The sequence below is a fragment of the Symsagittifera roscoffensis genome, chromosome 1 (assembly GCF_963678635.1).
Source record: "Symsagittifera roscoffensis chromosome 1, txSymRosc1.1, whole genome shotgun sequence".
NCBI lineage: Eukaryota > Metazoa > Xenacoelomorpha > Acoela > Convolutidae > Symsagittifera > Symsagittifera roscoffensis.
The window spans coordinates 74,231,889-74,246,563 of NC_087062.1; the positions used below are offsets into that span (position 1 = coordinate 74,231,889).

Sequence of the window (14,675 nt, forward strand, 5' to 3'; positions counted from 1 at the left end):
TTTAAATGTTCAAAATTTTTGCTCAACCTCAAAGTTTAGTTGTAGATAATGATAATGTAATCTACTAAGAATTGCAACGATGAGTGGTTACAATCGCTCTGGAGCACAGCGCCAAAGGCGAACGGTATTAAATGTTTTAAATAATTTGTTCTTCAATTAGAGTTTCTAATCGATTAACTTGATAGGTGACAGTTATTATTCGCGAAGATCAAAATGATATCAAGTATCACCACAATGGTGTCAATGCGCTGCAATTCGATCCTCATGAAAAGCGGCTGTATAGCGCAGGGCGAGATAGCGTCATCCGTTCATGGAGCGTGGGCTCAACAGCGCTGTCCAAAAACCAGCTCGTCCCTCAAGCGATGGAGCATCACTGCGATTGGGTGAATGACATTGTTTTATGTATGAATGGTAAAAACAGTAAGTAGAACAGCCGTTATTATTGCGTAAATAAGTTATTGCGTAAAAAATGAGAAGAGAGATACAATTGTATTTAGTCGTTTCTGCGAGCTCGGATTGCACCGTGAAGGTTTGGAATGTGAGTCGTGGGTTTTGCATGTCTACTCTAAGGACCCATAAAGATTATGTGAAGTGTTTGGCATACGGACGTGATCGAGAGCTAGTTGCAAGTGCTGGCTTCGACAGACAAATATTTTTATGGGATGTTGGAAAACTGCTGCAACTGACAGCGACAAATAATACAATTAACAGTGCGTAACCACATATGTCAGTCAATTGCTAAGACGAATGATTGAAACTAGTTCAATTTTGTTCAAGCTCAAAATTTGATGGGCGCTACCGATTCAATATACAGTCTAAGTATGAACCCCACTGGAACCGTATGTGTAGCAGGAACTTCAGACAAGGTAAACATACAGTTACACTTAATTGTTCGATGGGAAATTTCATAATTTCGTTCATCTTTAAAGGAATTTTGTTGACTTTAGTCGTTGCTTGTCTGGGACCCGAGAACACAAAATTTTAACCTCAAGCTGAAGGGCCATTCCAACATCGTCAAGTCTTTAGTTGTTTCTCCAGACGGTACAAAAGTAGGTCGAAAAATATTATGTCAGGCGAAAGTTGCGAGTGACATAGCAGGTGCGGCAGATTGAAGTTAAACGGTTTGTCAGATTCAAACTGTTGCAACCGATGTGTCTCGTTAAGTTTCGCCAGATTTCTTTCGTAATCAGCTAACACCTTAGCTTGAAATTTTAATCTCCAGGTTCTATCAGGCTCCTCAGATGGGCTAATCAAACTTTGGTGTCTGGGAGAGCAAAGATGCATTGAAACCTTTAAAATTCATCAAGACAGTGTCTGGTGTCTTTTGGTATGAATCAAATCCTTCATTTACTTTTTCGTTTTGTAGGCTTTATTTTAAAGTGTCTATGAACGCACTGAAGACTCTCATATAGGTCTTGATTGTTTTTTTCCGACCATTTTAAAAATGAGTAGGAACTTTGTTTTCGGGTGTTTTAGTTTTTTCTCTTTTTTTTTGTTTTCACCCATAATCAGGTTCCACAAATAAATCATAGGAATGGGTCGAGTGATAAATCATGTTAAAGCCCTTTCAGTCGTGATTCGAACGACATAAAAATTTTGAAAAACTTTTCTGTAACGAAAAAAAAACCAGTTCAATTTTTTTGGTCTATTTTCAAGCTTTTAAGGTGATGCTAAGCAGGCGCACATTTACGCGTAATTTAAGCCGTGACAATTTATTTTCACTCAAGTAAAGTTACTTCTTGGAGTTTTTTAGCGCCAATTTGGGAATCAAAAACAAAATTCAAAATTTTCTGCATGAAAATTTGCAATAGGCGAATTTTACTATGAATGTCGAATATGCCTAAGTTTTATTTTTTCGTTCAATTTTTTTTATCACAACACGCAGAAAAAGCGACACAAATTTTTGCATTTTTAAGGCTGTTCGGAACATTTTGTGCTGCTTGCACAGCAACCGGCTATCCTTGTTTTGTTGTTTTTTTTTCAAGAAAAAATCATGAAAAGTGTTCACGCTCAAATTTGATTTTTGGCGGGTTGCTTTTGGTTATTTTTGAAGTTCAGTTCATTTGGAAGGCGAACTCCACTATCGAGTAGCAAAAGTGTTAAGGGGATTTTTTTTTGGAATAAAAGTATTACATTTTGATCCAGTTCTCTCAAATTGGGTTAAGTTTTTTTAATCAAAAACTTACCAATAATTTTTTGTTTTAGAAATTTAAAGAGCTTCAAGGCCATATATTTTAATTTTGAAATTCAAAAGTTGAATTTTCGAAAAACAATTCATTTTTTTTTTACTATTTGCGTTCATTGACTCTTTTCCAACGGTCTGTTGGCTACGTTCTTTGAAGTTTGAAAGTAGAAGTTTTTTCAAAAATTATGCCAGTATTTTTTTCTGTTTCCTTGCGTTCATTGACTCAGTTCAAACTGACGGTTGGCTATGTTTCATATGTGTGACCTTTTTTTGGAAACTTGTTGGCTTTTCTTAGAAACTACCCTGCCAACTTTGAAATCAAGGGTTCAATCAAAGGAACAGGTTGCGAGAATTTTTCCTGCTAAGGCAGTGGAGCCCTAATATTTCAACAAAATTTCAAATAACTTAATAAAAATCAAAAGTGTGAGATTTGGATAGTTTTTGAAGCTTTTTTGTCTCAAAATTTGCCCGCCATTTATGAGGCTTATGGTTCAATCAGAAGAACTGTGCAAAGATTTTGCCTGCAAAAATGGTCACACCATATTCCTTCTTTTGCCTAGAAAAGACGGTATGACCTTAGGAAAAGTCCATTTTTTGCATTCTTTTAACGTGCCAAATTATTTGATACCGTGTTCAGTTCAAAAAATGGGTAGAAAGAAATTCCCCTTCATAAGCGGTTAATCCCTTATTTTAGTTTTAAAAAAAGTCGGGTAAAATCCAATTTGCTTATTTAATTACTCATTTCGTCCCAAATTAGTACATGTTCTAAAAATATGGCACAGGTATCTCCAGCTTAAGCTGGGCACCTTGTGTTTCATCGCAATTTCGTTTTCGGCTCAACGGGTGGTTTTTTTGGCTTAATGGTTGCTCGAAAAAACTTAATGCTGATTTAACGCTGTTGTGCGCTTTGTCGACTTTGTTTGAATGAAATTGAACATTAGTTGAGTTAAGCTTATGAAAATGTATCACATTTAAGTTTTTTTTTCTACAGTTTCCGATTTTTTTTCTGAATAGTGACTTCTGTCTCATTTTTTGCTAGCTCGTTATGATATGCTTGCTTGTATCGCAAGTGGTTCGAAGCTCCGCTTGGCCTCTGTAATTGTTTGTTGTTGTTTTTTAGGCGGATCCAGCGTTTACAATGGTTTATTCTGGGGGACGAGATGGAGCTGTCTTTGAAACAGATCTCACTCCTTCTTTGAACACTAGCGATACGTCATCAGCTGACAGCTTGTTCACATCGCGACAAGTTGTTCAAGAGAAGCGACCAATTCTAAGCATGCAATTTGGAGACGTCAACATGAAAAGTCTGTGGGTGTCTACAACGTCTTCACATATCAATAAGTGGGTTAGTGACCAGAACTTTGATTAGGACTTTTTTAAGAAGCTTTAAATTGACGTGTTATTGTTTTTAGGATATTCCATCTGAGACTTACACAACGACACATTACGCTGATGATGGCGAAAATGAGTATGAATCAATTCTAGATAACACTAACTCAGATCAACCTAGACCAACGTATGTGTTCAAGAACATAAAAGCGAGCTACGTAATTGAAGGTAAAATTTCGAGTAATCATTTCAATCATTGAGCTCAAACATGAATCATTTGCTTGGTCATTTTTTTTTTTCAGGAAAGCCAGCTCTTGTTCGCTACCATGTTTTGAATAATAAGCGATACGTTTTGACTCAAGACTCAGAAGGAGTTGTAGCCAAATGGGACGTGCTGACAGGAGTAAAACATTCAGTAATTGGACCAGTGTCCTCTTTTGACGAGGAGATCAAGAACCACTTCCAGTTCATCTTCGTCCCATCTTGGTTCTCAGTTGATCTGAAGACGGGCTATCTGTGTGTACACATTGATGAAGTGGACTGCATGCAGTCTTGGGTCCCGGCGAAGGAACTCGACATGAAGCAGAGATACGGAGACAATCCAGAAAGTGATAAAGGTTCAAATTCAAAGATTTCTATTGTCCCGGACTAGTTCTCTAAAGGCAACATGAGTTAAAGTAGGCAAGATAACTAAGAGGGGACATTGCAGGAGTGTCGTACCAAATCCTAAGTATCTCATAGGAGATGAGAGAGAAATCGAGAGCGTTTGATGATTTGTTTCTTAACAGTAGACCTGTTATCAATTACCATTCTCGAACATGGGTTATCACAAAAAGTCTTAAGTCTAATAAATAGAAAAGGGTACTTAGCTGAATGACTGGACACGCAAAAGTCGCAAATGTAAGTGTTCATTTTGAAAGAGTTCATTTTGATCAATATCCAGCTATTAAGTACAGCTAATGCTAAGGAAAGGTTATTAACACAGACTATTACATTACAAATAGCACTTAAGCTTCAAGTTGTCATGGATCTGTAACGTAGAGGTAGGGAAGGAGACCCGCAACAAAATAAGAGGATTCGAACCTGGACAGGGTCGGATTTTTTAATGACCTTTTTCGTATACTAGTGAAAATGCGTCCGCTCTATAAACTGAGGCATGTTACTTGGTGTATTTCTTTTTTTTTAAATTGACTGGTAGTGCTAATGCGTCATAATTGGATTGCGACACTTAGCAGTTCTGTAGACTCATAATTGGCGTGGGTCACTTAAGAAATTTTGTAGACTCAAAGTTTTACTCATTCAGTTTTTCCCAGTAGCGCTATCGGCGATATTTTTGCTTGTGTATGCGAAATGCAACTTAGCCTCTGTTTTGTTTTTGTCTTTTAAAAGTAATGAACGTAGTGAAGACTCTTTCATAGGTCTTGCTGATTTTTTTAAGGAAAAACCTCATAAGTCTCTAATAACTACAGAAGTGCATTCATACTTATTGATGCATTTATGAACGCACTTAAGTATATATGCACTTTTTGAGTTCAATTGAAATTCATCTTCTGAAAGTGACGTAAATAGCACTTTCCAAATACGAACGTGGAAATGGCTTGAAAAAACGTGAAAAATTTCTAGTTTCGAAAGTGGAATTTAATTTTTAGATTTCGAGTGGAATGAAAACTATACCTATTGATTCAATTATCTCAAGCTGGGTTAATGTTATCAAAAAAGCGCCAAGCATAAATTGTTCTAGAAGTGAAAGAGCTTAAAGGGCATCTATTTTTTTCTTTGAGATTCGAAAGTTGTGATTTTTCAACAAATTGTTTTTTTTTCTGTTTACTTGCGTTCATTGCTCTTTTCTAGCTGTCTATTGGCTGTTTTTGAAAATTAGAGCAAATGAATGCGTGAAAGAAATTTTTAAAGCAGGAGACGATTTGAAATTTTGTCAAAAAAAGTTTGTCATTTTTTCCTAACTTTCTTTGCAGAGTTTGACCAACGAATCATTTTTAATAGTCATTTTACTAAACGAGCTAGCGAGCGTAGTGTAATAGTTTGACTCTATTATTTTGGTAGGATTTTTGCTATAACGACTTAGTAGATTTAGAAAGTTCATAGCATCTGTTTTCTGCTATAAATTGGCAGCTAGTGTTTCAGGATTTTCAAGCGATCGTGACCTAGCGAAGAGACTCCTTTTGTTATTGTTGTTTGCCGGGATCACGTTCGGCTCGTACGTCTCCGGGTATAGAAACTTCGCGGCATCCATCGGACAAAGCACCAGGTCTGCAGGGAAAAGATGGGATAGGTTTTGGGACCATTTGAGAAGGTTGCAAGTAGCGTGGGGGCAAGGGAGCAGGTTGGGAATAGATAAAAAGGGGAGCAGGTTGGGAATAGATAAAAAGGGGAGCATGTTGGGAATAGATAGAAAGGGATATGTATAGTCCGGAAATGTAAGTTTTTGAAAGTCGGCTATAGCCGGACCGGTTTTGGTAGAGCTTACAGCGGTTTATTTCTGAAGACCGATTCTTCTGAGGGGTCAAATTTGGGAGAAGGGATACATAAAACTTTTGAGGGAGGGTGGTTTAGTTTAAAAATAGGTTTAAAATATTTTGAAACAAAGGATACCTCATCTCGGTTATTGAAATCTACGGGAGGGTTTTCGTTGCAAGATTAATTAGACAAGTTAGAGGTTTCGTCTTTGAAGCTGTCAAGAATAGAGGGGAGTAATTGGTGAGGTGGAAAGGGTGAGTGTGGAAAAAATAGGGGAATGGGAACGGAGGGTAGAGCTGAAAAAGCTGAAGTTGAGAGAGAGTGGTCGTTTTTGAAGCTTGGTATTTACACTTCACTGTTCAGATGGGCAGTGGAACTCATGAGGGTAGAACTAATAATAACCGGAAGAGCTTGATTTGGGTAACCTGCAGGAGATGAGGTGTTTCTGGCAGGATGGTACCATGCAGTGGAGACGTAATCTAGCATGAGGGCTTTGTAATTTGCAAGTAGTTTCTTAAGTTTTCCCCAGGTTGAACATGCTATGGTTTTCAGGACTCTTATTCTGCGCACTTGTCAGCGGACTGTTTGCAGCTAGTGGCAGTACTAAGTCGGGTCAAAAGTAATCCAAGTTTTTTGTTTCTTGCTCGGCGGGAGAGTTTAATTGTTGAAATGTCAAAAGACCGAAGTGTTTGTTGTAGATATTGATAGACCATCCGGGCTGAGGGATCAGGAAGTTTTGATATCCATGATGGCATGTTAAGTCTGTTGCGGTGAAAAAGTTGGGCTAATTGAAAGAGGGAGATTGGGTATTTTGGGTCTCGTACGAAGTAGTTTGTCTGAAGTGTGGGTACTTGCATTGGTGAATTTTAGTTTAAAGCTGAGGTTTCTATTCAGTTGGCCGTTTCGATGCGCAATGAACGGTAGTTACATTTGCTTGTGGTGGCATTTTTGCTGTATAGCATGTGCAATTCAATAGTATCTGTAGCTGCTTTATTGGTGACTAAGGCGTTGATTTCAATGGCCAGTAAGGTCATACTTTTAAATCTGACCCATATGTAAAGTTCAACTAAATCGCAGTTGATTTTTAATTTTTCTCATTTAATTTTTAAGGCTGTTTTCTGTCGCTCGTTTGTTTGTGAAGCAGAGCTTCGTCTGTGTAAATATTAGTTACATTTTAGATCAGCAGAAAACCTTGTTCTTCGAATTGATCTCCCCGGACTCCCAATTGAAATATTTTGAGCATGATTGCATTTCGATGCCCGTTCTTATCGATTTTTTCCTTTTTTGTACTAATTACCAAAACCGGTTTTTTTTCACGCTTTCTTAATTTTTATGACGTCATTTTTGATCGAGAGTGTCTAACCTTATGTTGTTGGCTTAGGTGCTGTTTTCATGCGAATTTAGCGCAGGCAATGGTATTTACCGACATGCTTGCATAACAATGAAGCAAAATCTTGAACTGAAAATTTTGCTAGATTCAGTGTTTTTTCTTGGTTTTCAAGATTCGATGTCGTGACTCTCATTTTTTGGCTCGCTCGCCATGCTTTTTTTGTGATGTATCGCAAGTGGGCGAAGCTCCGCTTCGACTGTGTACTTTGCACGATAGATTCCCGACCACGCATTAACTCATATAATGATTTTTTTTTTGCAGTGCATTTTGCCTGTCTGATGCTACAAGCGCTGTTCGAACGGTGGCCGGAAAGTGGCGCCATGAAGATCACGATGGAATTGGCTGCGGCGGCTGAGCAGGAAAACTCTGGCAGACAGTTTGCACCCAATTCGGCGTCCGCCACCGAGGGAGAAAGAAGACGAGACAGTAACGAGAGTGAGGCGGCAGCACTGGGAGGTGGAATTCAGCTGAAGTACCTCGGAAACAATTTCTTCTCCCTTCCTGATCACACTGTGCTCATTATAAACGAGGTTTGGATTTAAACCACTATTGTTCCGCACAGATTCTGAACGAAGAGGTCCTTGTGTAAGACCATCGAAGATGAAATCAAGCTTTTTGATTGAAATAGTCGCTTCAACTGGCGAACTTTCAAAGTAAATATCTCTTTAAATTGAAAATGCAAAAATGGCTGCTCACTGACTTAGATGGTCTGACCCATATTTTAACATAAGTGTGTATTGTGTTGTGTTCTGTCAGATGCCGTCTGGGAAGGCGATTGCGAGATTCCTCATCCCCAGTTGTGAGAGAGACATCGAGTCCCAGACTCTGAAGGATGCACTGCCAGAATGGATCAAGGAGATTGTAATAGAGGTAATTCACCTGCTAAAAAAACCGAAAATTGCCTGTTCAGAAATTTTTTTCACAATTGGCAAATGGAGCTTATAATCAATTCTGACTGTTTCAAAATTGTATTTTAATTTTCTGAATTCAGCAAATAAAAAAAGTCGCCCATTTTAAATCCAGTTGTCGGATCTTGTTAATTATTTCTCACCTTATTGCAAAAATGGGGAACTTCTTTATAACGTAAAAAATCCTCAATTGAAATCAAAATACATCGAGTATAGAGTCTTCGCTCAAACTACCGTAGCTGGCTTAAAAAATTTCTTGTGTTCATACGTAAGTTTTGTTTCAGATGATTGCACCAAAATTTCACAAGCTGGCATTTTTTCTGCTGCCTCACCCAAGCTGCAATTTGAAGATTTACAACAACAAAAAGTGAGTTGCCCATGTGATTTTTTGATGATACTCTTTACATCGCCGATCAAAACCTTCGGCGCTTGAAATTCTTCTAATGGTTCCTACGACAACTAATTTTCAGCTTTAGTTAAGTGTTAACTGATCTCATTTCATCAAGAGTGATTCTGTAATTATAATAGAGATCGTCTTTCCGCAAACGACCTGTTGCCTGTGCGGAAGATATTAGAGCACGTGGTGGAGAAAGTGTTGCGACCAGAGTCGTCTGCTCAAGACCACTACAGCACTCATGGGGGAGGAGGCAGTGCAAATAATTCCACGGGGGGCAATCATGGGGGCTCTCAGTTGACTGCAGAAGAGATGAATGAGGAAGTGGACGCACTTGAGCTAATATGCAACGACGTGGTTAGTTTGAGCGCTCTAATTAGGTGTCATTGTACATTGCACTGTCTCCTTTTTTTAAATTTAAGTCAAGGTTTTACAAACCGCACAATCTTTTTACAACCATTAGATAGGTAAGTCAATGTTACCGAACATAGACTTTTTCTTTCTGGTGAACAACTAGTAGAACAAAATCCCTTGGAATCATTCATGGTAGCAGAATGATCGAATGTCTCGCCAATAGAGATCTTCCGTGCAAGTTTAATTCGATTTTTTTTGTGTTGCTTGCAAACCATTTTTTTACATTTCATTTTAATTGCTTATTGTTTTTAAGAGTCGATGAACGTTATGATTCTTATATAGGTTTTGATGTTTTTATACGTTTGTTTTTTCAGGAAAAAGTCTTAAAATTAGTTCACGTTCTTCACGATAGCGAGCGTAGTGTATAATTAAAATTCGATTTTCCGGTATTTGACGTTTGATTTGTTCTTCAGGTAATTTCATTTTCTTTATTAAAAGGAAGGAAAACTTCATTATCGAACAGCTAAAGTATAAAGGTCACGAAAAACGTGATCGACTTCTAATTTCCTGAATGGATTTAAGTTTTCAGGTTTACCAGCAGAATAAAGACATTACCTATTGACCTTGTTATCTCAAATTGAGTTTTATGATAAATGCGTTTGTAATAAATTGATTTTGAAATTCAAAAAGTTATAAGCCAACATATGGTTTAATGTTTTAGTTCGAAAGTTGACAAAGTTTTTTTAAATTCATTTATTCTTGTTTCCTGGCGTTCATTGACTCTTTTCCAAGTGGTTGTTGGCTATGTTTGTTGTTTTGTTTCGGTCGTATAGTTTTGGCTGATTATACGTCTGTTTGGTTGCCATAAATTTTGTTTGAGGGATCAAATTATTGGAATTTGTTAATGCTTCGGGGTTGGCGTAAAACTGGAGTTTCAAAATTTTTATGGCTCAAAATTTTGTTTTCAGCTCAACGGTCGTCTACCCAAGTTTTGTCTTTTTGTCTTTGTATGTACCGCTTGATTACCCAAGCTAGCTAGCAAGCATAGTTGTATATTAGGAATCTGCTTTTTCAACTCAACTTGGAAATAAGAAACTTTAGCGGCATAGCATTGACAATTCAATAGCATGCGTTTATCCGCCTTATTGGTGACTAGAGTGTTAAGAGATTCAAGATTGCATAGCGCAGATGGGAGGACGTCAGACTCTGACTTTCCAGATCAGTGGTTCGATTCCGTCAAATAGGATAAGTTATATTTCTTAAGGCTTAATTTTACCTTTTTCATAATTTCTCTGGCTTTTAGAGCTACTTTTTGCCGTTTTCTCGGTTGTGTTAGCAATGTGCAGCTTCGCCTCTGTGTTTTGCATTGCTATTCCTAAAGGTATTGAAAAGAGTTCTAAAACTTTGGTATTAGTTTGCATGTTTGGACCCCAAAAATGCTGCAGTTCCGTATAAAACAATTATTTTGGCCTTTTCATTTATTGAGCGAGAATAAATTACCAAGCAAGATTGTACAAACTGTTTTCAAATTCTTCAATTTGAGTTTTTCCATGTCACTCTCGCCACATAAATTCGTCTAAGTGTTCTTCAAGTCAGTTTAGTCTGATTAATATAATTTGTTGTTTCAACGTAATTCAGTTCAGTGTTCCAAGTTTATATCTTCTAGTGTAATGAATTGTTGAGCTAGTGAAAATTTGTTCTGTCTTTAAAAAGAAATCTTGGCCACAACTTTAACTCGTTTGGCTGTCGGTTACAACGCTTTATAAAGGCCATTATTGAAAGGAGTAAAAAGAATAGTTCTTTTCCGAAAAACATTGATATCTACCATATAAAAGTAATGTCATAGAATCGCATATTGCACTGTCTCCTTTTTTTAAATTTAAGTCAAGGTTTTACAAACCGCACAATCTTTTTACAACCATTAGATAGGTAAGTCAATGTTACCGAACATAGACTTTTTCTTTCTGGTGAACAACTAGTAGAACAAAATCCCTTGGAATCATTCATGGTAGCAGAATGATCGAATGTCTCGCCAATAGAGATCTTCCGTGCAAGTTTAATTCGATTTTTTTTGTGTTGCTTGCAAACCATTTTTTTACATTTCATTTTAATTGCTTATTGTTTTTAAGAGTTGATGAACGTTATGATTCTTATATAGGTTTTGATGTTTTTATACGTTTGTTTTTTCAGGAAAAAGTCTTAAAATTAGTTCACGTTCTTCACGATAGCGAGCGTAGTGTATAATTAAAATTCGATTTTCCGGTATTTGACGTTTGATTTGTTCTTCAGGTAATTTCATTTTCTTTATTAAAAGGAAGGAAAACTTCATTATCGAACAGCTAAAGTATAAAGGTCACGAAAAACGTGATCGACTTCTAATTTCCTGAATGGATTTAAGTTTTCAGGTTTACCAGCAGAATAAAGACATTACCTATTGACCTTGTTATCTCAAATTGAGTTTTATGATAAATGCGTTTGTAATAAATTGATTTTGAAATTCAAAAAGTTATAAGCCAACATATGGTTTAATGTTTTAGTTCGAAAGTTGACAAAGTTTTTTTTAATTCATTTTTTCTTGTTTCCTGGCGTTCATTGACTCTTTTCCAAGTGGTTGTTGGCTATGTTTGTTGTTTTGTTTCGGTCGTATAGTTTTGGCTGATTATACGTCTGTTTGGTTGCCATAAATTTTGTTTGAGGGATCAAATTATTGGAATTTGTTAATGCTTCGGGGTTGGCGTAAAACTGGAGTTTCAACTAGAGTGTTAAGAGATTCAAGATTGCATAGCGCAGATGGGAGGACGTCAGACTCTGACTTTCCAGATCAGTGGTTCGATTCCGTCAAATAGGATAAGTTATATTTCTTAAGGCTTAATTTTACCTTTTTCATAATTTCTCTAGCTTTTAGAGCTACTTTTTGCCGTTTTCTCGGTTGTGTTAGCAATGTGCAGCTTTGCCTCTGTGTTTTGCATTGCTATTCCTAAAGGTATTGAAAAGAGTTCTAAAACTTTGGTAATAGTTTGCATGTTTGGACCCCAAAAATGCTGCAGTTCCGTATAAAACAATTATTTTGGCCTTTTCATTTATTAAGCGAGAATAAATTACCAAGCAAGATTGTACAAACTGTTTTCAAATTCTTCAATTTGAGTTTTTCCATGTCACTCTCGCCACATAAATTCGTCTAAGTGTTCTTTAAGTCAGTTTAGTCTGATTAATATAATTTGTTGTTTCAACGTAATTCAGTTCAGTGTTCCAAGTTTATATCTTCTAGTGTAATGAATTGTTGAGCTAGTGAAAATTTGTTCTGTCTTTAAAAAGAAATCTTGGCCACAACTTTAACTCGTTTGGCTGTCGGTTACAACGCTTTATAAAGGCCATTATTGAAAGGAGTAAAAAGAATAGTTCTTTTCCGAAAAACATTGATCTCTACCATATAAAAGTAATGTCATAGAATCGCATATAGAAGCTAGTTTGTGTATTACACAAGCAACGCTTGTGTTATAGTATGAACTATCTTTTTTTTCAACCTAAGTCGCAAATATTGCTGCGACAAAATGTGTTCATTTTGAAAGTGTTAATTTTGATCCAGCTATTAAGTACAGACAATGCTATGGATATTAACACGGACTATTATATAACGAATAGCACTTTAGCTTCAATGTATCATGGTTCTATAGCGTAGAGGTAGCGAAGGCGACCAGCAACAAAATAAGAGGGTTGGAATTTGGGCAGGGTCGGATTTTTTAATGAACTTTTCGAATACTAGCCAAAATGCATCCGCTTTATAAATTGAGGCATGTTAGTTGTAATTTTTTTTTCAAAATGACTGATACTACTGATGCTTCTTTATTGGCTTGACTCACTTAGCAATTATCTAGACACATAATTGGCGTGCGTCACTTAAGAAATTTTGTAGACTCAAAGTTTTACTCATTCAATTTTTTCCAGTAGCTTTGTCGGTCATATTTCTGCTTGTGTATGCGAAGTGCAACTTCGCATCTGTGTGAAAGCTCATCAATCATGACATTTAAAATTGTTTTAGCAAAGCTAGCCGATTGCTATCCAAGAATTATAAAACTTCCGATCACCATATTTGAGATAAAGAGAAAAACAAAGAAAATTTTTCAAAAAGTTTTTCATAATTCTCGTTTGATTAAACAAAGCCAAACTGACTTTTTTTAGGTAAAATATTGTTGAAAACGCAAATATTGTTGCGATAAAATGTGTTCATTTTGAAAGTGTTCATTTTCATCAATAACCAGCTATTTAAAACAGTCCATGCTAAGGATTTTAACACAGACTGTTATTGTTCCGACTTTCGTAACGAAAGTAACGGAATATCTATGCTCGGTGTGGTTTTTTTTCTTCAGAAAAATTTCGACTATTTAACTAGCTATTTTTGACGGGATTTTTTTATATCATTCAAAAAGTTTTGTTGTCCTGAGCTTAAAATTGAAAAGATATTTCACCTGTGATCAATTTTCGTGAAGTTATGGGGGTCTAAAAATTGCCAATTTGGGACAATTAACACGCGATTTATTTCGCGCGATTAACGCGTAAGCGGAGATTTAATCCGTTATAGAAATCGTTCTAAATTGGTTGGAGGAATCTTATTTGCCATAATTGATTTGTTACTAGGAGCGAATTTTATCACTTTGTTCTTAAGATGGCGTGTGGGGGGGGGGGGATGATTTTTACAAAATATTGCATATTCAAAAAAAAATTCATTTTATTTTTATTACGTTTAATTTTTTCATGTTATTACTGCTCCATGGACTGCTCTTTAAATTGAAGCTTGTTTTTCCCCAGTAGCGTTATCGGTCATATTTTTGCTTGTGTATGCGAAGTGCAACTTCGCCTCTGTGTTTCAGGTGCTTGACCTTGGGTGGGATCTGCGCACGATAAAACACTTCATCTGGAGGGGAGTTAGTGGCGATTTGACACTGTTGTTCAAACAGAAAGACAAAGACTCGCATACCTCTCAAAACAACAGTAAAAAATGAATCTCCTTTTGGTGCTCTAATTCTTGGGTAATTAACAGAGAGAGATATCGATAGACCCGAATACAAAGAACAATCAAAGAACAATCCTAGCTGGTCATTGAGATAATGCGGAATATTTTGCAGAACTTGTTCAGGATTCGATTCATTAGTAAATATCTCGCGGTCGCTACCTCAGTTAATTTCAGGAATTGCACCCTTAATATTCGTAATTTTTCAAGATTGATTCTATTCATTAGTTATATAAATAGTTTCCTCAATTTAATTTAATTATAATTTGAATGAACATTTTTGCCCTAAGGTATTACGCTTCAGGGTATTCGCTGATAGCTCCAGCCACAATGACTGAATGTGTCACGACACAATTAATTACACTACCTGTCAAAAATTGGTCAAAACTTATTGATTGCTCGAATTTAACGCAAGAGATAGATAGTGTGGGAGAGGGGCTGAAATCTCGATGTGTTTTGCACTAATGATTGTCTTGATGAGTTTTCATACAAGTCTTGATGAGTCGTGAAGTGCATTCATACGTATTAATGCATTTATGAATGCACTTAGATCTTAATACCCTTTTTGAGTTCAATTCAAATGCATCTGTTATAAGTTAGTTCAATCGCGCTCTCCAATATTAAAAGCTGGA

General features: G+C 36.5%; 1 protein-coding gene across 1 annotated transcript in view; it reads left to right on the forward strand.

The window, feature by feature from the left end:
* The window catches only part of LOC134848760 (WD repeat-containing protein 48-like), a 391,131-nt gene extending 376,927 nt beyond the window's left edge, over positions 1-14,204 (forward strand). The window contains exons 2-15 of the mRNA XM_063866275.1: positions 37-124; positions 186-420; positions 498-710; positions 778-866; positions 948-1,049; positions 1,223-1,327; positions 3,306-3,530; positions 3,598-3,742; positions 3,817-4,131; positions 7,641-7,909; positions 8,136-8,249; positions 8,572-8,654; positions 8,816-9,038; positions 13,904-14,204. Of these exons, the coding sequence (XP_063722345.1) occupies positions 80-124; positions 186-420; positions 498-710; positions 778-866; positions 948-1,049; positions 1,223-1,327; positions 3,306-3,530; positions 3,598-3,742; positions 3,817-4,131; positions 7,641-7,909; positions 8,136-8,249; positions 8,572-8,654; positions 8,816-9,038; positions 13,904-14,035 (2,295 nt within the window). The 5' untranslated portion in view covers positions 37-79 and the 3' untranslated portion in view covers positions 14,036-14,204. The remainder of the gene's footprint in view (positions 1-36; positions 125-185; positions 421-497; positions 711-777; positions 867-947; positions 1,050-1,222; positions 1,328-3,305; positions 3,531-3,597; positions 3,743-3,816; positions 4,132-7,640; positions 7,910-8,135; positions 8,250-8,571; positions 8,655-8,815; positions 9,039-13,903) is intronic.
* The last annotated feature ends 471 nt before the right edge of the window (positions 14,205-14,675 follow it).